Below are 22909 nucleotides of genomic sequence, written 5' to 3'. Positions count from 1 at the left end.
CTAGTCATGCTCCACTGATCTCCCATCAACAAGGCCTTTCCATCTGACTGCCTTCAGACTGTTGCGTGTGTACTGTTACAGTAGCCATCTGAAGGCAGCAGGACACATATGTTGATAAATCTGCACCCTCTTATATGAGCAGTGCCACATCAGCACGTCAGGCCATGAAGCATGGCTTTCCACTGAGTTACCCTCATAATGTCAAATCATGTGCAAATGACATCAGTCTGACACAAAGTAATTCCATACAATACGACACACATCAGACCGGTTCATTGTGACTCAGCATTCTGTTATTGAAATGGGAGAAGATTTTTCCTTCCAACTTTGAAAATATGAAATAATAATATTATATATATATATATATATATATATATATATATATATATATATATAAATGAAATTCTACTTTTTAAGAAAAGTTGTATTTCATGTTTTACTCTTGAAATACTGGTGCAAATGCTGTTGTGTAACATTATACGGTATGAACTTGCTGTGGTTATATAAACAGCTTCATCACCATGTTTGAATGTATTTCTGTCATCATTGTACGAGTTAAATAACACCACCTGCCTCTGGCTGCAGATTTTAGATGCTGTGTGCTCAGATCTCTTTCTGTTTATTGAGCTGTTGTTGACATGCATCACTGTGACATGTTTTACAGCAATGAGACCAGTGGTGTGACTGGCTATGCTTGAATTTATTAATCACCACACCCTTCAATTTACCAGCATACTGCACCCACATGAGCCAAAGTTGTAGTTTGTGCACCCAAAACTGAACGGTGTGTACCTATCATCATGCTTGCACAATTAAAACAGGAGCATATGACTTCATTTAAAATTTGTTTTAGAGAATAACAACCAAAGTATGTAGTGGGACATTTTACAGTGGAAAAATAAATGTGTCAGCAATAAAGAGACCATGTAATGAAGATACTACTTCTAAATGACCCCCAATATGTATTTATATGGTAATATGGAGTTTTGTTACTCATCAGCAGATATACACACAAGATACAGACACAATACAGGTATTAAGTTAATATTGGCTGATTTATTTTCTCAGTCTTCTTATCCAAAAAGACTACAAGGACTGCAAAGTCGAGGGCCACCGATTCTTTTCTGCAGATGGCCCCTGGCATTAAAGATTTACTTGAAAACATTAACATATAAGGCAACCCTTCCAATGACAACAACTTCTGCATTTCACAGCAATTCAAGATCCATCAGTTTAAGATGGTTCGAGTCAGTTTGTGTTGCCTTTCCTGTTGATTTCTGCCTAGTCAGAATCTTGTGGATGCATTTAGGATTGTCAGAATTTTATTACCCCTGTTTTTACCCATGCTCTTTATAACTTCATCACTTAGAAAATGGGTTAAATGATTTTTGATTTTACTACTCACCAGGTTTTGCAAAAAGTTCCTGAACAGACTGAGGAGCAAGTTCATCTTTTCAAATTAAAATTTTATATTTTTTAAATACTGCATTTTTTAAAGACTGTAGACCCTTGAGATTCATATCCAATCTGTCAGAAGCACTATTTTGAAGTACTTTCTCAGCATTTCTTGCTTGTGGCTAATTCATTTTCAAATAACAGTCAGAATAGTTCACTACTATATAGTTTAAGAAAAACATGTCTTAATATATATATGAGCATTTAAAAAATGCCTTCTCTAAATCTGGTAATGCTGGCTTAAACAGTATTTCCCATTAGTACTGTTACCTGCTATTACTGCCGATCACAGTGCCTCTGACTCACTGCTTACATCTCCAAATTATTCTGCAATTCAAACAGGTCTGCTGTTGGGCTAACAGACAGTCCTTAATGTAACTCGTACAATGTAACTCTTAAAACATTCCTGTCAAACAGATACTAAACTTGTCTAACTAACATGACAAACACACTAACATGGACTGAAATGAAAATGGCAGGTCTGATTATCAGACTGCACATCACATTAAAAATTACTCTACACCCATCATTGTAGAAAAAAAAAATGCATAAATAACCTCCACACTAGTTTAAAGTCAATGTGTCTGCATTGTTTCTCTCTGTTCCTCTCTTTTTTATTTAATGTACATACAGTCCAGACAGTAAAGATTTGGACAGTTACACATTTGTGTTGTTCTGGCTCTGTGCTTGAGCACATTCAGTTTGAACAAAAATAATGGAAAATACATTAAAGGGCCAAGTCTCAGCTTTAACGTTCCCATATTGTGGGAAGTGAGGTTTACATGTCTTTTTTGATCATAAATCAGATCTAGATTTTTTGGGGGGGGGGGGGGGGGGGGGGTTTGGCTTTTTCATGCCTTTATTGGATAGAGCAGTTGAGAGAGACAGGAAATGGGGAGGCAGAGAGTGGGGGAATGACACACAGGAGAGGGCCACCCGGCGCGGGATCTGAACCAGGGCCGCCTGCAACAGAGCAGTCACCGCTCTCAGTCACGCCCCAAGCCCAGCCCATGCAAACCCACTGTCCAGCCTTGCAGGATTTGGTTTCTTAGAGTTTTTACATGAAATCTGCTATATTTTTATTCAACCACTCAGAAGAGAGTCAGCTGGCCTGTTGTTTCTAGAGCTCCAGAGAGAAGCCTGAGAGAGGAGCTGGAAAACTACATTGAGATGGTTTTTGATACTTAAAACCAGAGTGTAAACTATGGAACATTTAATATGAGTATGTTTATATAAATACTGAAAGAACAGTGTGGGAGGCCCTTTTAGGACATAGTGCCCAATATTTAGAGGTTCAAAAGGAATTGGACATATACAGATGAAGTCAAACAAAATCATCATATTTAATATTTTGTGGAAAATCAATTGGGATCCATGAGTGCCTGGAGTCTTCAACACGTAGACATCTTCAGATGCCCTGTATCCTCCCTGGTGATGCTCTCCCAGGCCTTCACTGCAGCCATTTTCATCTCTTGCTTGTTATGGGCTCTTTCTGCCTTTAGTTTGATCTTCAGCAACTGGATTGCAGCTCATGAGGATAGAGATCAGGTGACGGACTTACCCAGTCGAGGATATGCCACCTCTTCACCCTGAAAAGCTCTCTGGTTGCTTTGGTCACATCTTTAGGATTCTTGTCCAGCTGAATGATGACATGTTGGCCAAGGGGTTTTAATGCATTTGGCTGAATCTGAGCACAAAGAATGCTATCTGCATTCTGCCATCTGTTTGACAGATGAAGTGGTATGTTCCGGGTCACAAGCTGTTTTTTCCTCCACACTTTCCCATTTCATTATGACAAAGGTTGATTTTTGTTTCATCACTCCATCAAACTTTGTTCTGGAACTCTGCCACTTTCTTTTTTTTCCTATGTGTTTGTGAACTGCACCCTGGCCTTTCTCTTTTTGAGGGTTACCAAGGGTTTGCTGTTTTAGCAAACCAATGACCTTTGATAGATATTTGCTGTTTTTTGCCCTATTGTTATCTTTTTCACATGCATGGTCAGCTCTTTCCTTATACTGACAGACTCAATATAAATGCTAACTTTCAACTCTCATACCCCTTTTCCACCAAAATTAGCAGGTATAAGTGGGTTTTTTTTTTAAATGCGAGTAAACCTGCTTATAAAAGCCTAATGACCTATTGACCCGCTGCCACTCAAGTTTGCCTTTCTGCTTGAACTGAGGACACACACAACTGCAGGGATGTCATCACATGCACTTACAGAGCACACACAGAGACACAGTGGAGAAAGAGTGAGCTGCTAGCTGCCATGCAAACAGGTCAAAGGGATCTGTCATTTCTCATCCCCAGGTTGGTGTGCCTGTAAGTGTCGAAGCCTCCGTATAAGATTCTTTGCCCAGTGATTGTGTGTTTTTAAAATTTATTTCGGGCCTGCAGCTCACACTTTCATGCTTGAGCACACTTGAGCACCACTGCTGGGTGTTGTGTTTACATTTGACCCAGGTGTGAATGCCGACTGTACCCTCTTCCATTGCTGACAAAAGCCAGATGTTAGTGAGTTAGCAGATTTTTTGACCAATGAAGAAAAAGGTTTCAGTTAACTCTGAGACATGTGAGCTCTTTTATGTGTAAATAATGTTGAAACAACACATAGCTGCTCAATAAATAATTAGTGGCCAAGTGTCCAATTATTTTTGAACTATGTTAAAAGGTCTCTCTCTCTCTCACCACATACAGTTCTTTCAATGGTGACATCAACCCTCTGAACTTACAGCTAGGTTTTAAGTTTTATCCATTATTGTATTACAAACTGAATGTGCTTAAGCTCAGAGCCTGAAGATCAAATAATGTTTAAGTGTCCAAATACTTAGAGTCTAGATGTAAATTCACATCTAAACTCATATCATAAAAATGGTTGATACAGTGAGTTTCTGTTACCATGAAGATAACATGGTTGCCGTGGGGCTCTCTCACCTGGTGGGAAGCCAAGTCTATCAGGTGGGATAGTTAGGAGGGAGTCGACGATGGCCATCCTTCGCTGGAGGAGGGTGGAGATCATCTCCAGCCCTTCTGGACCCAGCAGCTCAAACAGCTGGAGGGAGAGAGAGGAAAGGGAAAGTGAAAAGTAGCCACAAGCAAAGAAATACAGCCATCAACAGCATCTACATACCGCTACACACACATTTCCCAACATGTACAGTGGAGGAAATAATTATTTGATCCCTCGCTGATTTTGTAAGTTTGCCCACTGACAAAGAAACAAACAGTCTATAATTTTAATGGTAGGTTTATTCAAATAGTGAGAGATAGAATATCAAAAAGAAATCCAGGAAATCACTTTAAATAAAAGACATAAACAGACTTGCATTTTATTGAGTGAAATAAGTATTTGATCCTCTGGCAAAACATGGCTTAGTACTTGGTGGCAAAACCCTTGTTGGCAAGCACAGAGGTCAGACGTTTCTTGTAGTTAATTACCAGGTTTGTGCACATATCAGGAGGAATCTTGGTCCACTCCTCTTTGCAAATCATCTCCAAATCCTTAAGGTTTCGAGACTGTCGCTTCGCAACTCAAAGCTTCAGCTCCCTCCACAGATTTTCTATGGGATTAAGGTCCGGAGACTGGCTCGGCCACTCCATTACCTTAATATGAACGAGGTCGATTGATGGTCATTTTGTGTTTCTTCCATTTTCGAATAATTGCACCAACAGTTGTCTCTTTCTCACCCAGCTTCTTGCCTATGGTCTTGTAGCCCAATCCAGCCTTGTGCAGTTCTACAATCTTGTCCCTGATGTCCTTAGACAGCTCTTTGGTCTTGCCCATGGTGGAGAGGTTGGAGTCTGATTGATTGCATGGACAGGTGTCTTTTATACAGGTGACTGATTGACACAGGTGTCTTTGCTGCAGGTAACAAGTTTTTTTCGGTGTGTCTAAGGAGTAGGAGTATTTAACCAGTCTGTGGGAGCAAGAATTGTTAATGGTTGGCAGGGGATCAAATACTTATTTCACTCAATGAAATGCAAATCAATTTATATCTTTTATATAATGTGGTTTTCTGAATTTTCTTTTTGACATTCTGTCTCTCGTTGTAAAAAGGAACCTACTTTTAAAATTATAGACTGTTTGCAGTCCATTTTTTTGCTTCTATGTCAGTGGGCAAACTTACAAAATTAGTGAGGGATCAAATAATTATTTCCTCCACTGTATACACATCCTATGGCTCACCAAGACTCCCAAACACGCTGCTACTGCCAAGGCTGAGCACCTGGTAATTACCATCCGCCTGGTACAGAATATGCTCTGCTCCTTAGCCTCCCAAATATAGCCACCTGGCACTTAGTAAGTGACGGAAAAACAACAAGAAATCCTGTGTACAACAGCAAACAATTAAAAGCATAGCAGACACAGGGCTGCATAGACAGTGCATTAATACAAAGAGAAGTGATGATAAAGTCTGTGCTTTCTAATCACAAAATAGTAGACCTGAAGGCCTGTAACACAATGCAGTATTTTTTCCCCTCCCCTTTCAGGACTGGTTTCAGAATGGAGGTATGACTTGCTCTTTCAGTCTGTCCTCCCTTGGGAAGGCAACAGTCAGCACAGCAGGGAACTAAAACAACAGACGCACTTTGATGTCAGGTCAGCCGTTGTCTTTGTTGGGGTTATCTTTCTCTCCCTCTGTGGTCTCTTTTATATGTGTTCTAAACTTCTATTGGTTCCTGTGAATGCCTCTGTTTTATTAGAGTTGAGTGTACTGTATGTTGGGAGTGGGTGGGAAGTGGGGGGGGGGGGGGTTTCCACCTGCTCCGGCTCGAAGGTTTTTTGGTTTTTTTTTAATTAACTCTCATAAATTCTGTCCTTGGAGCTGAGGTGTGGGTTCCTCCTGGTCTGAGAGGCAGAGTTTCTTCTTCAGATGGATGCTCTACAGTCCACCATTCGGCAGCAAACCCCAGTTCTAAAGCATTTGAAGTGTAATAACTCCACATCTACAAGGCTACAGGTCAGGAGTGTAAATGTCCTACTCCATCTGTGATTAAATATTCAGCACTGCCTTCTCAGTTTTTCAGCTGGTAAATTTTAACTAAAGCATTATTTGAAATGAGGCACCAGTGGCACGGCGGTGTCTCTCCCGAGAAAAATTCAAGATTAGATTCATTCTTATGTTCAGCGCAATTACATTGATGATATGTCATATGATGACAATATGTTATACAAATTTAAATGTAAAAAAAACGAATTAAAAGTACAAAAACATCGACGTTAGTTCCAACACACTTTGGTCTTTTTTTTTAAAAGACATATTATGCATGAATACGTTTAATTGAAGGTGTAAACAACAATGAGCATTATAATAAAAGACTATAAATACACTGTGGAACCACAAGCTGACAGTATAGACATCTAACCTTTTCAAACAGAGCATTAATTATTAGTAAAGGGCTACTTTTCTGCTCATTCCAGGTACAAGCGGCTGACGACTGTTAAGTCTGAATGTCACAATATTTCTGTTTCACATGTGATGATCTCGATGTCATTAGAAAAATTTTATCACACTTTGGAGCATCTCTGATGAGTTATCTTATACACACACTGCTAAAGCCCTTGGCCAAATTTGCTTCTACTCTGAATTGTAATCAGCCACAATAGCAGGGCTGGTACTGTTTTCACCTTATGAGTCTGTGTGCGTGTGCGTGCGTGTGTGTGTGTGTGTGCGTCATCATGGCAAAATGTGCTCCTAGAGACACCTACTGTGCTAGGAACTCCCATAGAGATAAGCTGTGTGTAATAACATAGTTAGGACTACTGAGTTCTCATGGGTTGTAATGTCAATATGGTGACTGGCGACTGCAGTGATACCATTGCAAAATGGTCTGTAGTTTTTTTATTTATTAAGGTCAATATAACATCTGAGTTTCAGCACCAATACAAAAACAAACATTTTTTAATAGTTTGTACAAAATAACAACAACAAGTATAATAATAATAATACTAACAAAAACAACAACAACAAATAATATACTAACAAAAACAACAACGACAACAATAATAATAAATGATGTACTTTTTTACAAAAGGTTTAATACCCATACCAATCTGGGAACAATGACAGTTTAGCGTTGATACTGGCACAACACTTTTCAAATCACTTACCATCTATATAGGACTTCAGCTTTTCGGTTGTCTTTCTCAAGCACATGACCAAACTATTTTAAAAAATGTGATTATGGTGTAGTGGACATCCCTGGCCTGGCATCAGTCACAAGCTATTAAAGAGTTTATAGATAGGACATGTAAAATTTATGAAAACAAAAGGCCACTCTTCCTACCTTTCCACCATCAAAGTATCATATGGATAAAAAACAGAGACAAAAGATCCCTCTCTCACAAAAAGACAAGCTTTCAGCACATCAGAGACATGTACAACAAAACTACACAAACAAACGACCTAATATAGTATTTGATTATTACTTATATTGGAAGTAACACCAAAAAGATTGTGATTATCACTAAGGTGTGAACCCTGGACTCTCTTATCCTTTTTACACTAAAATTAGTGCATAGAAGGGGTTTTTAATAACAGGTAAACCTGCTGGGAAAAAAAGGTGACTGACTTGCTTTACACTGCCTGCTGAGTTTGCCTTTCAGCTCGGACTGAAGACAGACTTACAACTGCAGGGGCCAATGTCATCACATACACACCTAAACAAGCACATAACCTAGTATTTGCCACTTCTTCTCTGTCCTATTTTAGATATAGGATCATTTATCACAAGCCACATTCCAATCTTGAACAGAAACTAGAACTTTCCTCTTTTCAAACACATTGGAAATAATATAAAGTATTCTGTAACCCGTGTGATGTTTCTAAGTTCAATCCCCAGATCTCTATCCAATAGAATAGCTGTAGTATAAAATATAACGTTTATGTTATGCTGTAATGGTACCTCTCTTAGCCAGTGGAATCCAGTAGGCTCCTGATCTCCCCCTTGTCACTGCATCATTAACATGAGTCTGCTGGAAGATACAGTGTTAAACTGCCTTCTCAATCAGCATACATTATATAACCAAATGGTTATCCAATATACCACCCTCCTTCTGGTGCTCAGCAACTGCCACAAAATGTCAGCAATCCAGGGTCACCAATGAGAAATAATAAGAGGCAGGTTCTCTCCATTGTCAGCTTTAATGGCACTGAGTGCAGAGCCTTTAAACTTAACTGTTGGCTTTGGAGTCAAACAGAGGTAGATGCATGGAGAACCTGCAGGTGCACTCACTCTCTCTCACACACACACACACACATACACACACATATACACACACAGAGCATTCTACATCTAAAGATGTCAGTGGGAGAGTTCACTTCTAAATGTCATCTACGTGAGGAACATTGGAGCCAACTATAACCAGCTTAAGTTGTACAATTCAGCCTCTGTGGTGAAGCAATTGATAAAAAGGTAAAGGAAAGAAAGAAAGAGAGAGAAAGAGAGAGAGAGAGAGAGACAGAGAGAGAGACTGTGGATGAGCTATATGGACAATATAAAAGCCTAGTATAAGTATAAAGGAGACAGAATAAAAGCAAGAGAAAATGCAGTGGGGACAGAATGATGGAGCCATTTCTTCATTTACAAGTAAATGTAAAGGGTGACAATTAACTGCTGGAGTTTTTAACAAGATGAGACACAGACCTACAGTGTGCACCTGATCCTGAGCTTTATTAGGGTTCTAACCCGGAAGGGATAGAACTCTAGTGAGGTTGTGGTGGATTATTATTAGGCCTATTTGTCGTCTTATGCCACGGCTCAAACTGCCGTGAGCTAGAATGAGTTAGAAACAACAAACTTGGCCCAGTAACTGGAAATGATGTGCAAATGCTTACCAAGATGAATGAGCCCAATCAGCCTGTTGGTAGCTCTGTAATTAAGGCCCAAAGATGCAATTTTGTAAAGGCCACATCCCTCACAATGTACTTCCAATTGACTAAGTCCATCTCAATGCCTCTTGGACCCTAACAGTCTGCTATGACGGACTTTTTGACAATTTGCATAATATGAGAACAGTCATGTAAATAGACCTTTTTGGATTTTGAGTCTATCAACACCAAATTTGGTATACAGCCCGGTGAGACTGGGCAAATGGCGAAAACATGTGCCTTAAAACCTTTTGATCTTTCAGAGTTTTTGTTTGGAGAATGAATTATCCATTCACCCATCATATTTGCAAAGACTTGATTACTGTTTATAATGATGGGTTTCAATGGTTAATTCACTATAGAACTAGGACCACATGAAGAACTTTAGGGGCACAATGAAAATGTGTCAAATAATGTGTTTTTTTTTAATAAAGGAGGAGCAGAGTTGGAAAAACCAAGCTACAAGTGAGGCAACACAGCTTTTTGGAGGTTGACTTATTGAAATGTCAACTGTTAAATCAATCAACCCATAAACTTAAAGTTAAGCGTCCCAAGCAACTGCTACTGGTATCTCCTCCTGTGTCAAAAGGTCGTGATATCTATGGGACAGAGACACCAGTCACTTCTACTGAGTTGGGGCAAAATAACGACCCCTCGCTAACAGAACAAAGCTGACATAAACAGGATGTTTGGTTGACATGTGAGGTGAAAATGAAATAACAATCCAGTCTGATTATTAGGTTTTTAGCTATAGCTTTTCTTTTTTTTCAGTATGCTTGAAATTATTAATTTGGACAACACAAATGAACATAAGTAAAATGATAAATAAAGTGATCATACCATCAAAGTTTCAATCAAGTCATTAGTTAATAATATTGAATTAGTGCCAGCCCTATCATCTATCAAACCCAAACCCATGTCATTTCCTCCCACACTTAGTATCAAAAGTCATTTCATCTCATCTCATTCTCTATCTTCTACAATGTTCAACAATTAGTATTCTTAAGACTGCCATCTTGAAGGTTGACCTCAGCTTGTATGTGTATGTTGAGTTGTTAATATTTCCAAATTCAGGTCAAAGGCATGGAGAAAGTTGGAAGTATCTAAAAGGTCTAGAGGTAAAGGCCAAGGATGACTTGGAGTAACAGCCAGGATATGATACATCCAGCATCTGGATCAAACCCAAAAAGCCTGCTGTTGAATGTCAAGGTTATAGAACAAATAAGAGCCCCAAAGTATTAAACATATAACTGCAACACAGAAATTCAAACATCAGTTGCGAAACCCCCCCAGGTCATTTTTCATTTTGTCGGTTGAATCATTGCACTTTTTAAGTTAAAATTCACTGTGCACAGAGCAACACAGGATAATGACCCAGCATGTTAAAACCTTTTACAAACTAAGGCTTGGTTGAAATTACCTCACTGCAGAATTAACTGTAATTGAAATAGAGAGGGGTGATGGAAATGTAGTGCAGCACCACTCGTTCTGTTGACTGCTCCAGTGCTCTCAGCTCCAGTCTTAACCATGATCTTTGCTAAGTCAGCTAAACCAGGTTTAACCCAGACCTTGATACAACCTTGACACTTCAGCTGACAGAGCTGTCTGCAGACAATCATGAGAGATGGTTCACAGTGCACTGTGATTTTATAACTGACTTGTAAAATCATGATTTGAGTACAGCTCTAATCAAAGGCAAATCTGTCTTTGGTGGGCAAAAAAAAATTAGTTTGAGCTGGATTAGCTGGAAAATGTATTGTCACACAGCTGAAAACAGCAGTTTTTCTTAGCTTGTGTTAAATTGACCAATGCCTCTGACAAGACAGTGACAATGTAAAAATAATGATTTCATAGAATATGATGCTTGGTTTAAGCTACCCTACAGTATAGGCTAAAGTAGTTTCAGCCTTAAATTTTTGAAACACACATATATATATATATATCATTAGCGACCCAGTATTTATGTAAAATTTAAAATAAGATTATGGCAAATATTAAAATTATATTGCTTGCATGTCTATAAGAACTTCTGTCTTTGGCCTGGAAAATGACTTGTTGGTCTGAGCAGTCAGGTCAAGGTAGTTGAAGTAACTATGACCATGTCCAAACCTGGTATTAACATGCATCTTCAGTGATCCAATCACAAGTGGTCAGTTCTAAGTACATCCGTTCACACCTGCTTTAAAATGCATCTCGAGTGACCACTTGTGATCGGATCTCACTTCCCCTTCATATTCAAATAAAAAGGTATGTGGTGTTGTTTTTAGCCAATACCACAGACAAGTCTGTTGTTAATGTGCTTCTGTGTATGTGGGTATGTGAGTGAGTGTGAGTGAAAGAAAGAAAGAAAGAAAGAAAGAAAGAAAGAGAGAAGAGAGAGAGAGAGAGAGAGAGAGAGAGAGAGAGAGAGAGAGAGAGAGAGAGAGAAGTATGGAGGGGTTCAGTGAATCAGTGCGCTGCACACAGCTACAGTGAAATAAGGGTTGAACCATTAAAATAGTTTAATATTTTTGGTTCATTATGAAACTGTGACGTGACTGATTAGACTGTGGCCAAGGACGTTAGTAGAGTAGGCGGCCCTTCAATGTGGCTAGAACGCTCCCATTCACACTGCTAAAAGAATCTGGCCACATGTGGCCCAGACCACCTCCAAACGCGGTCTGAGTGATCGGATCTCAAATGCATCCTGAATGCGTTCACACCTCTACTTAGAGCTGACCACTTGTGATTTGGTCACCCAGGACAGATGCTAATACCAGACTACTTTTCTTAGAACCACTACCTGGGCATATCTTGAGCATTGCTCTCATTCTTGAGCTGTGATTCTGCTTTTAAATTATCCGATTCATGAATAGCACAAATAAAATTCCTCATCATCAGTAGCTTCAGGTACATCTTCATTTGCAGAGCTGTTGTAAACAAAACTCTCCAATACCAATGAAAACTGCTCTGCACTATACCTCTCTATACCAGGTGTGCAAACTTTAATATGTATTTAGGAGAACTGTGTGCAATAAAAAATATTACAAACTTCAGCCCAAGCAGCCTTTTAGGTTGATAAAAAGACAACAATGATGATGACACAGTCACTGCACTGAACCAATGATGTCTGTTGAAAAAACTCAGGTGATCCACTTATCATCACAGTCCTACTGTGGTCTGCTGGCTGAGCTGAAAGCAGGCCAGACAACCTGCCTGCAAAAGCTGTATTCCACTGCAGTGGGTGCAGTGGTGACTGAGTTCAGATGCTGGTATATCATATCACCTGTCATTATTTAATGTTAATTCTGTCTGTAACTTATTTTCAGGCCTAAATTAAACTTAGCTGTTGTCACTTTCTGTGCTCTCTGCACGCCACTCTTAGCACTTGTCAAAGATAGTTTGTGAGGGAAGAGGCCCCACTCCAGTAACACCACTGTACAATGAGAAATGAAGTGTTTCTGTTTTTCATAGAGAGTGAGACACCTTCCTTCCCATCATATCACTGTTAGGGTGGAATTCTCTCAACTGAACTTCCTTTCATATCATGTCAGTAATTACGTCTTTTTATAATTTAAATTTTGAACCATGACCTTAAGTATTGGCTCAGTATCAACATTGTGATGTCATAATCACATAATTATTAAATAAATACAGAAAAATAATTGAAAACCTAGTGTACTTTTTGTACAGTTAAGTGTATATCACCGCAAGAAAGTGCATTATATGAGCATTTTCAAAATAACAAGGACTGGACATGCTTGTAATCATGGAAATATATCTGAAAATTGTGATGTGTATTAAAACTTCTGCAATATCTGCTGCCTTACCTTTAAAACATAGCTCAGCTCACTCAAAGGAGCTGCTCCAGTCTGCAAATGTGTTCCTCTGTGCCCTTCTGGGGCAAAGTAACCTTCAATGCTGGTAAGCTATTACTCGTAATGTGTAAGCAATCAGATAGTGCTGTAGGCAGGACATTGCTCGAGACCACAGAGTGGTGGCTACAGACAGAGAGAGGTGGCTGCATCACAGCAAAAGCAGCACCTTTTTAAAAGAATTAATCTGCAGTTGTACAAGGGCTGGCAAAGAGCAGGCACTGTTCCATCACCTGGCTACTATCATCCCTATGGTGAAGCATCATGGTGGCAGCATAATGCTACGATCAAGCTTTTCTGGTTGTTCAGAATTGAGGGAAGGATGGATGCAGCCACATAGAGAGGTGCTTAAAGAAAACCTGCTCCAGAGAAGACGTGAGCATAAAGACAAAAAAAAAAAGCCTGAGTGGCCCAGCCAAAACTCCAACTTAAACTCCATTCAAGAAGACTCTAAGCTGTGATTGCTCCCAAAGGGGCTTCTACAAAGTTCTAAAGTCTGAATCGATTATAAACAAGAGATGACCATTACAAAACCCACGTTGTTATTTGAGTCCTGTAAATTCTCCACCATGATCTGATTTAGGCTAATATAGTAGTCAATTTTACAAAAAATCCCCAAGAACACTTTATCTGGTACAGTATGGACATATTAGATTATCTGACACAAACCTCATTCTGCAGCTCATCATCACTCTTGTGGGAGGCCAGCATCTCAAACAGGGATGTGCACAGCTCCTCTGGGCTGGATGAGATCATGTTGCCTCCGTTCAGATACTTCTCCACCTCTTTTCTAAGGATAGCTCCATCCCCAGAGCAAGAGGATCTTCCAGCACTGGACACCTCTTCCTCATTGATGGCCTTCCTCCCGCTCTGCTGACTGTTGAGGAAGTTGATAAAGTCTAGGCTCACGTTCTCCTCATGGATACCAGAGCAGGTCAAGTCCTCCAACGGGTCCAATGTGTAGCAGTCATATGAGAAGACGATGTTACATCCAAAAGTGGAGCCTCGTTGGGGGTTGTGATGGGTGCTCTGGGTCTGAATGAAGTCCTCTACTCGGGAGTTTCCAAGTGGAGCCACAAGCCGAGCCACACAGTCACAGGCAGCTTCAGCTGCAGCTGACGGAAAAGGGCCAAACATCTGTTTAATGGCCCGCGTCTCCTCTGTTCCCACATGGTCTTTGTTGTGGAAGGTCTCAAACAGAAAGACAGCAGCACTTTCAATGGCCTCCTGACCATGTTCAGTCCCCACTGTGACAGAAAAGGAAACATAATTGATCTGATCAAAAATGTATATCGAAGATTTATAAATCTTTGGTGCAGGACTTATTTCTTGGAAAGGCAGCACTTTTACTCAAGTACTGTACTTAAGTACAACAAAAAGACTTAGCATGAATAAATTCAACCTTTAATAACATGAAGTATGATGAAATATATTACATTTAAATTCCCAGATTAGCATCTGCAGTCAACCATGTGGATGTCCCTCCAGATTTTCGTTAAAGAAATATCACTTGTTTGATGTTATCAGATTTTGTAGCCTCTCCTCTATATCCTCTGACATCACGTTAGCTGTTAGCTCCCCTGTCAGTTTTGTGTGCCCAGTCAGTTTTCCATTTTCTTAATTGCAAGCCTGTGTAAAGTCTGTTTCTGACTTTAGCATAAAGGAAAACTGCAGGGACAATTAAAGCTGATGTATTCATTATTGGTTTAATAATGGTGATTATTAGGATTATTACTGATTGTAACAATCACCTTCACCCTTTCTATTATAATTAGTGGTATCTAGAAAGCAGTTTTGTATGACCATTAAATCTGAGCTGTGTACTATTAATAGCTCCAGAAAACAATCAGCAGCTGTTCCTCTGAGTAGTAAAGGCTAGAGAATGGGATCACTGTTTAAGGTCCCTGCACCTCATTTCAATAATATCCAAACAATTCATGCCTAGCCAGAACTGTACTTAACTAAAAAGGAATATCGAGTAATTGTCCAATTAGAGGAAAAAATGTCAGAAGGACAGAGGGAGAATAGAGTGAAGTTGTTGGCGGAGTAAAGCAGAAACAGATAAAAGAGGATTTAAACCAATTAAAAACGGTCTACCAGCATCGGACTCATTGCTGCACATAGCAGAACATAATGGCTGCTTTCATCCTCTCTGGAGTGTGCTTTAGAGCAACTTTTTATTTGGATCCAGGCACACAGACAGAGGGCAGGTTCAACACATGGAGCACTGAAAGAATCACAACAACAAATACTACTACTCTCAATTGATAATTGAGAAGAAACAAATACTACCAGAAAAGAAAACAGAAAACACAAACTACATGAAAATCTGTCAGTTTTTCATGTAAGCGCCATAATTAACTTGTTAAGATCAGCTAACACTTTAAGTCATGGAGCAGGGATTACAGCTTGTAGAGCATGCTATCAAAAACACCTGTTCTGTCCCTTGAGTAAATCTAGTATGTTTTTATTTGTTTGGAAGCATTTTCAAATCAGATGACACTTCCAAAAAAGATTTATATTTGTGTTGTTCCTGGACCTTAAATATACATTTATGAGCTAATTATAAGACATCCAGTCAGTGCCAGTAGACTCTGTAGTAGTAGTCCACTGAAAAATCGGATAGCATTTCTAATGACTGAGCAATATGTATCCTCTGCTTCAGACCACCTTTTCATTTATGACAATTTTAAGCCTGTAGTGACTTGAGAAAGTATTCAGACCACTGTACTTCTGAAAATTTTGTTCAGACACTTAATTCAGTACTTTGTAGAAACCCCTTTGGCAGCATTTACAGCTTTGAGTCTTGTTCTCAGCACGACAATGACCTGAGGCCTACAGCCAAGATAACAATGGAGTAGCACTGATACAAGTCTCTGACAGGCAGATGTAAAGTCCATAGACCAACTGTGGAGAGACATGAAGACGGCATTTCACACACACATCTTCTCTTACATTGCTTGAGAGGATCTGTCAGGAATAATGGGAAAAACTGCCCAAATCCAGGTGTGCAAAGCTCGTATAGAGTTGCCCAAGAAGACTCAAGGTGTAATTACTACCAAAGGGGCTTCTACAAAGTACTGAACAGACAGCTAGCGGAGGGGATATCCACTGAATCTGACAAAAAATGTATTGGATTAGAATCGCTTACTCAACCTTTAATGTTGTTCATTTCAACTGTGCTTTTCCTGATACTTTATGACAGGTCAAAATGTGAATTATGAAAAAGATCTTTAGTGCGTTTGAGGATCCAGAGCAGAAATGGAATTCCCACACAAGCTTTTTCAAGGAGTCACACCAATCTTTCTTAAAACTCTAACTTGATATCTTTTCTGTAAGACTTTTCTGTAAGCCTTCTTAAGATGTCTACCTCATCTACAGCTGCTCTGAAGCTTGGCAGAGTTGTAGTGCAGGACCTGTAATACAGATGTGGGGCAGACATTTCTGTTGACAGTGTGTGTTGCTCAAGATTTTCAATTAAGCATTAAAATGCCACATTTTCAGACACAGAAAGGGGTTGTTCATTTAGCAAAATAAAGGTACAATTTTCTACATTATGAGCCAATAAGGAGTTTTTTTCTTGGCACATGTTGGCTGTACCTTCACCTTTGCATGATGCTTCAGCAAATGTTTCAGCGTGAAATACCTCACATGATGGCAGACTGCTTCAATCTGATAGGAAGGCAACAGTAACTCAAATAACAACTCGTTATAACCAAGGTATGTAGAAGAGCATCTCTGAACGCACAGCACATCAAACCTTGAAGCAGATGGGCTACAGCAGCAGAAGACCACACCGGGTGCCATCTGTCAGCTAAGAACAGGAAGGTGAGGCTACAATTCACACGCGCCAACCAAGACAATAGAAGATTGGAAAAACGTTCCCTGGTCTGATGAGTCTCGATTTCTGCTGTGACATTTGGATAGTAGCAAACTGACATCAACATCACGAAAGCATGGATCCATCCTCCCTTGTATCAATGGTTCAGGCTGGTGGTGGTGGTGTGATGGTGTGGGGGATATTTTCTTGGCACACTTTGGGCCCCTTAGTACCAACTGAGCATTGTTTAAATGCCACAGCCTACCTGAGTATTGTTGCTGACCACGTCCATCCCTTTATGACCACAGTTAAGCATCTTCTGATGCTGCTTCCAGCAGGATAACGCACCATGTCACTCAATTGGCCTCCACAGTCACTAGATCTCAATCCAATAGAGCACCTTTGGGATTTGGTTGAACCGGAGTTTCACATCATGGATGTGCAGCCAACAAATCCACAGCAATTGTGTGATGCTATCATGCCAATATGGACCATATTCCTCTGTGAGGAATGTTTCCAGCACCTTGTTGAATCTATGCCACGAAGAATTAAGGCAGTTCTGAAGCCAAAGGGGGTCCAACCCGGTACTAGCAAGGTGTACTTAATAAAGTGGCCGGTGAGTGTATTTGTTTCTTGCCAAAATATCTGATCTGGCAGTGCAATTTCCACTTGTAGTGACTACAGCACTATTAAGCCATTTCATTGTTATGGTATTTAGGTACTCACGGGGTAAGGTAAGGGTGTCGTACTGACTTTTATACAAGCAGTCTAAAGCTAGATGACATTCTGTTACTTCCAACAATGTTTTCATCAGTTTAACACAAACAGATAAAAATAGATTAAAAGAAATGACAATGGATTTGAGGCTGAGGAGTTAATTACCAATCTGCTTGGCTGCCAGAAGGAAGCTCTTCAGTTCCTGACTGGCAGCTTGGTGCTTAGCTTTGTCCTGATGCTCGGTGCAGAAATGGACAATCTTCTGCCAAGTCAGGCCCTCTCTGGCAAACAGCTCCTGTCTCTTCCGACGTTTGGTCTAACATGAGTCACAGGAAGAAATACAATCATATTTCAAGACAGAGAACAGCAGCACTCATAATAATCTCAGTTTACCTTTGGGTAAGACCAGTACTGGATAGATATTTTGTAAAAACAGGATGGGGTGCAGTCAGCGTGGTTAGTCACTGACTGCACTTTAGTCAGCATTCCTGTAAATGCACTCAAGTTTGTTCAATTTTCAGTGTGTACTTTACATATGTCAAATAGAATTTCTGAAAACTCTGGATCCTACATTTCCCATCATGCAACTCAACAGCATCTTTTCATTAGACCCTCAATGCCTCCCTATCTCTTCAACAAGACTAGGTATAGACCTGTATATGGGTGGACCATGTATGGTTGTGCAAGGAGTGATTTTATAAGTCCAGGGCAAAATTTCTTTCCCAGTCTGCCCATGTGCCTTGTCCTTTCCTCATGAGGACACATGGTGGATGTGACCAGATGCAAGAAACCAAAGGTTAAAGGCTAATTGAACATGTCAGAATAAAATCTGCCTTTCTATGGATAGTGACAGCTGTGCCAAAACATATACTTCATAGAAAACTATCTCAAAATGTGCTGTCAACATAAAATAAAAGATTTTGAGATTTCTTTTATCTCTCTGACTAGACATTGTGAGTGCTGACAGTTAAAGTCCTTTTGTGATTTTATTGTTTGCCCATTGGACTGGTCCATAGTCAGACTGGCCATCGGGAGTACCAGGTGAAATACGGTGGGTCTCCACATTGGTGGGCCAGTCAAAAAAATCCATGAAAGGTTTTGCTGGCCTGCAAGTCATTCATTGAGAGCCTTCCTGGCAACTCGGGAACTGCCAGGAGGAGAGGAGCAGCTATACTGTTGGCTCGCATTTAATGTGTAATGTAGTAACTTTAACCTGGAAAACAGGAGTGGATCTAAACAAGGCGCTGTACTAAAACACCGTTATGACCAATTATACATTTCACACAGAGTTAGAAATAAGGGCCTGCCTCTAATACACGTTAATACAAGCTTAATAAGTCCTGTAACTGTTTCAAATTAAAAGCTCTCTAGTATTTCAGCATTTTTATTTCTAAACAGGGATTTCATTGTTGTGCTGATGTGCTGCAGTAAGTGTATTGCCTTATTACCTGCTTCAAATAAAGGCCTGTTACCTTCTGCAGTAGAAGTAAATGACGACCGGGTCATGATTTAAGGCAATATGGCAGTTGAAAACTGTTGTAGCTTGCTGTAAATGCCCCCTGCTTACGGGATAGAAACTGTCATTTTGGGCAGGATTATCTCATTAGGGGTTCAAGGCAGGATTTTATATGATTTGTTGGAATATGTTGCTATGCTTCTGGCAGCTTCAAAGAAGAGATGTTTAGTAAGTATTATCTAGGTAATGATTCTGTATTTATATCTGAATAATGCACTATGTTCTTCAGAAATTCTTAGGAATTTGTCTTGATAAAAGGTACAATATGTCACAACACACCATTATAAATGTACAAAGAATTGTGGTGCTGCCCCAGAGAACTTACTTGTTTGGTAAAGACCACAGCAGAAAATAAAAAGCAAAAATTACCATTCCCACTAAAATCCTCACTCATTGCAATAGCAATATCATCAAAATAAAGGCAATGTGATTTTCTTTTCCATAACATTCAGCTCTACTACTATAGTATTACATTATTCATGAAAAGATGAATGGGGTCATACAGCACAATCCCTTATGCAAAGACTAAAGTATACTTGTAAATGGACATCATAGCAAACAGTTTTGATACTAATGCCAATATAATGCCTGACCTTTTTTTAATGATACCAATATAATACTATTTTTGTTGCCTCACAAGTGCATTTCACATTGGAGTTACACATGTATCCTCATTAGTTTTGTAGAAAAGTCAATGCTAATGAGCATAACTTTTTTTTTTTTTTTAAATCAACTTCTCCCATTAGAGCAGTACATTATATCAGATTTGACAGTTCAGGCTCCAAGGTGAGGAGAAGCATTAACACAATGGCTTAATTACAATCTGCATGCCCATTTCTCATAAAACTAAGTACTGTGCACACAAGGTATGGGATAATCTTAAAGTTACACCTGCCATCTTTTCCCCCGCAGTAGCGCTTTTCTTGCATAGAGTATTTAACTGGAGGTGAGACAGGTAAAAGTGAATGACTAAATACTACTTCCAATTTAATTTTAAGTCTCAGGAAGAGAAGAGAACTGACCTGACAAATAAATCACTGACAGAGAGAAAAGATAGCAGGATCGTGATTTTAAACATTTAGATAATTAGTGCTGTTTGTAAAAGATAGGCAAGGAGCATCGAGCAGGCAGCATGTGGGTGGCCCAACACCTTACTACACTTTATATTGGTTTTTCTTTTGTCACCTGTCTGTATTACTACTTTTTAAGTTGATATGGCTGTGTTAGCGAACAGTTATCTATTACACATTCAGTTCCTGTCCACCTGATGAATCTAAGTCCCAGATTCATACTCTTTTTGCTCTGTTTTGGTCTCCACCAAATGTTTTACTATGTTCACCAGCTAGTCTCAGATTTTGTCTGTCTGCTGTTGAGTGGTGTACAGTGGGTTTATTGGAGTTCTCTTTCTGAAAACAAAGCGGACAAAAGCTGCTGATATTTTTTTGCTGATTTTTGTGGCTTTCCTTCGTGGTGTCAAAGCCACATGAGAGGCATGAACGGTAGGGTTTGAATAACAAGATGTATCTATTTTCAAAAACAAAAGTTTACTAAAGGAAAAATCAATTTACATCCATCACTCCGTAGAAAAACTATGTGCTCCCGTTCACAGCTCTCATGTCCAGCTGAAGCTGTCAGTGAAGTAATCTCCCTCCAATTCTAGCACTCTAGAAATACATCACATAGACCAAAAATACAAACGATGAAATAATGAAATTCAATCTTAATCTCAACCTATTTCTACATCTAAAAATTATGGCTCCTACACTGATCAAGGAGTCATTTACATTACTCAATTCTAGTCTATTTCACACCAATTATAAATGATGACAGTCTACAGACTGATTTGCAAGAACTTGACAAGTTCATGAAACAGGCCATGGCACACTTTCTAGTATAACCCAGTGCTCTGTTCTTGTGAATCTTGCCTGACAGAGATCTCTCTGACCTCAAAATGATGCATTACTAAATTTATTGTTATAATGTTGCTTTGGTTTCCTTTTTTACACTTATAAAACTCAGTGTTCTATTGTGACAATACAAGTTACCAATTATTCGCTTGGTCTCACCTTCAGATCATAGGGGTTTTCAGTGAAGTCCTCCTTTTTGCTTACATGGGAGAAGGAGCGCAGCGCACCTGTCAACCGTGGAGGAGACATTGTTCTCTGAAGCCCTCATCCACACACTGGTTCTACAGTTTATTTCTGTGATTCTGTGAAGAGGCATACGGATACAAACAGTAAACTGAGCTGTCATGGCAGCATGGCCTCTTTCGATCAGCACAGCCTTCATGTTAAAGCACGTGTCCAAGCACACACCGAACTCCAAACCAAAAGCTGTCGGTTTAAAGTTGTCATTCTAAATGAGAATCACATACAGAAAGTTGAATATTTTTAGCACATGCTTAAACACCGTTAGGGTATTTTGGTGTGTTCGGCATAACAATTAACCCCAGTGAAACACTTGAATCGCTGTTAAATCTTTGACTGTTACCTGTATCTGCAAGGAAGAAACATTATTTATATTGGTGGGAGAATAATTCGCATACCTGTAATGAATGTCAAGTTATGGGGGAAATAAAGCTTGCTTGGTGAATAGGGAGTAGGCTGAAGTGAAGACTGGATGCTATCAATCTAAGACCCGAGGAATATTATAATGAAACTATAGCGATATCAAATCCAGTGTTTTAACGAACCTAACCTTATTCTCTGCAGACAGAAGAATGGGGTATGCACTAGAGCCGACGTGTTATCTCTAACCTTTTATTGTACAAACGATACGTTTTCTTAGGCCACTTGTACGAACTTTAACTACAAGTAAATTAGCTACAAGTAAACGTTGTGTACGCCTGCGGCGCTAGCCTATGTTAGCCTGTCAACTTAACTGCCACTTCCCAGCGGTATTAGCTTCACCACTGTGACGAACTGCACGTATAAAACGAATTACGACAAACTAGAGCTTGTTAGACAAAGTAAAACTTTACCTTTCAATGGCTATACCCTCCTAAGCGCCTTGTATAATCAACTGCTATGTCTGTGAGCTGGCTTACCAGCAGATGTCAACAGAAGTTACGTGAATACTAGAAAATCTGGGTGTTGTAGTTCCTACGACAAATACTTCCTATAGGCAATGGCTAAAAGGACTACGTTACCCACTGACACAGCGGCATGCTATGTCACACAATGTTCGCTGTACGTTCAGGCAGAGCAGTTCTGTTTCGGTTTTTTGTTGTCAGGATCGAGAAACGAAAAAGGCGAAAACCAAAATCAAAACACGGTGTAAATTTGATGTTTCAAAATTCACTTTTTCATTTTTTTATTTTTCATTTTTTCCTGAAGAATTAAAGCGAAGCAGATAGGACACGGACATTTTTTTTTTCTTTTTTTATTGACAATATAGTACAAATCAAAAAGGTCACATTCAAGATAACTGCAGATCACAATAGAAACAACTGAGCAAGCAGTAATAAAAACAATAAAATTTGAGGTAAAACAAAAAATCAGAATACTAAAGAGAATAATGAACAAGAAAAAAATTAAAATTAAAATAAAATAATGGAATGAACAAAACCAAACAAAAGTGGTCAATTAGGTATTAAAGTGCATAGATATTTGCATATATTTGTATAGAGGCTTTTTAATATTACAACATCTCAGGAACTGAATGATTCCACTCACAC

The 22909-nt window shown here is 39.3% G+C and overlaps 1 protein-coding gene across 2 annotated transcripts in view; it reads right to left on the bottom strand.

Annotated features, from left to right (window-relative positions):
• Positions 1-22357, bottom strand: part of ascc3 (activating signal cointegrator 1 complex subunit 3) — a 171066-nt gene extending 148709 nt beyond the window's left edge. The window contains exons 1-5 of one of the 2 annotated variants that reach the window (XM_071469778.1): positions 22214-22357; positions 21300-21442; positions 17883-18033; positions 13850-14427; positions 4390-4507 (exon numbers count right to left, since the gene is read on the bottom strand). In XM_071469778.1, coding sequence (XP_071325879.1) covers positions 4390-4507; positions 13850-14427; positions 17883-18033; positions 21300-21389 — 937 coding nt within the window. In that variant the 5' untranslated portion in view covers positions 21390-21442; positions 22214-22357. Of the gene's footprint in view, positions 1-4389; positions 4508-13849; positions 14428-17882; positions 18034-21299; positions 21443-21778; positions 22142-22213 lie in introns of those variants that run through there. The other variant, XM_071469779.1, reaches the window with a different exon arrangement.
• Positions 22358-22909: the final 552 nt, after the last annotated feature.

This window comes from Trachinotus anak, unplaced genomic scaffold (genome assembly GCF_046630095.1).
Source record: "Trachinotus anak isolate AG129_WGS33_773 ecotype Australia unplaced genomic scaffold, CSIRO_AGI_Tana_v1 ptg000032l, whole genome shotgun sequence".
In the NCBI taxonomy this organism is placed as follows: Eukaryota; Metazoa; Chordata; class Actinopteri; order Carangiformes; family Carangidae; genus Trachinotus; species Trachinotus anak.
This window is presented reverse-complemented; position numbering and strand designations above follow the sequence as displayed.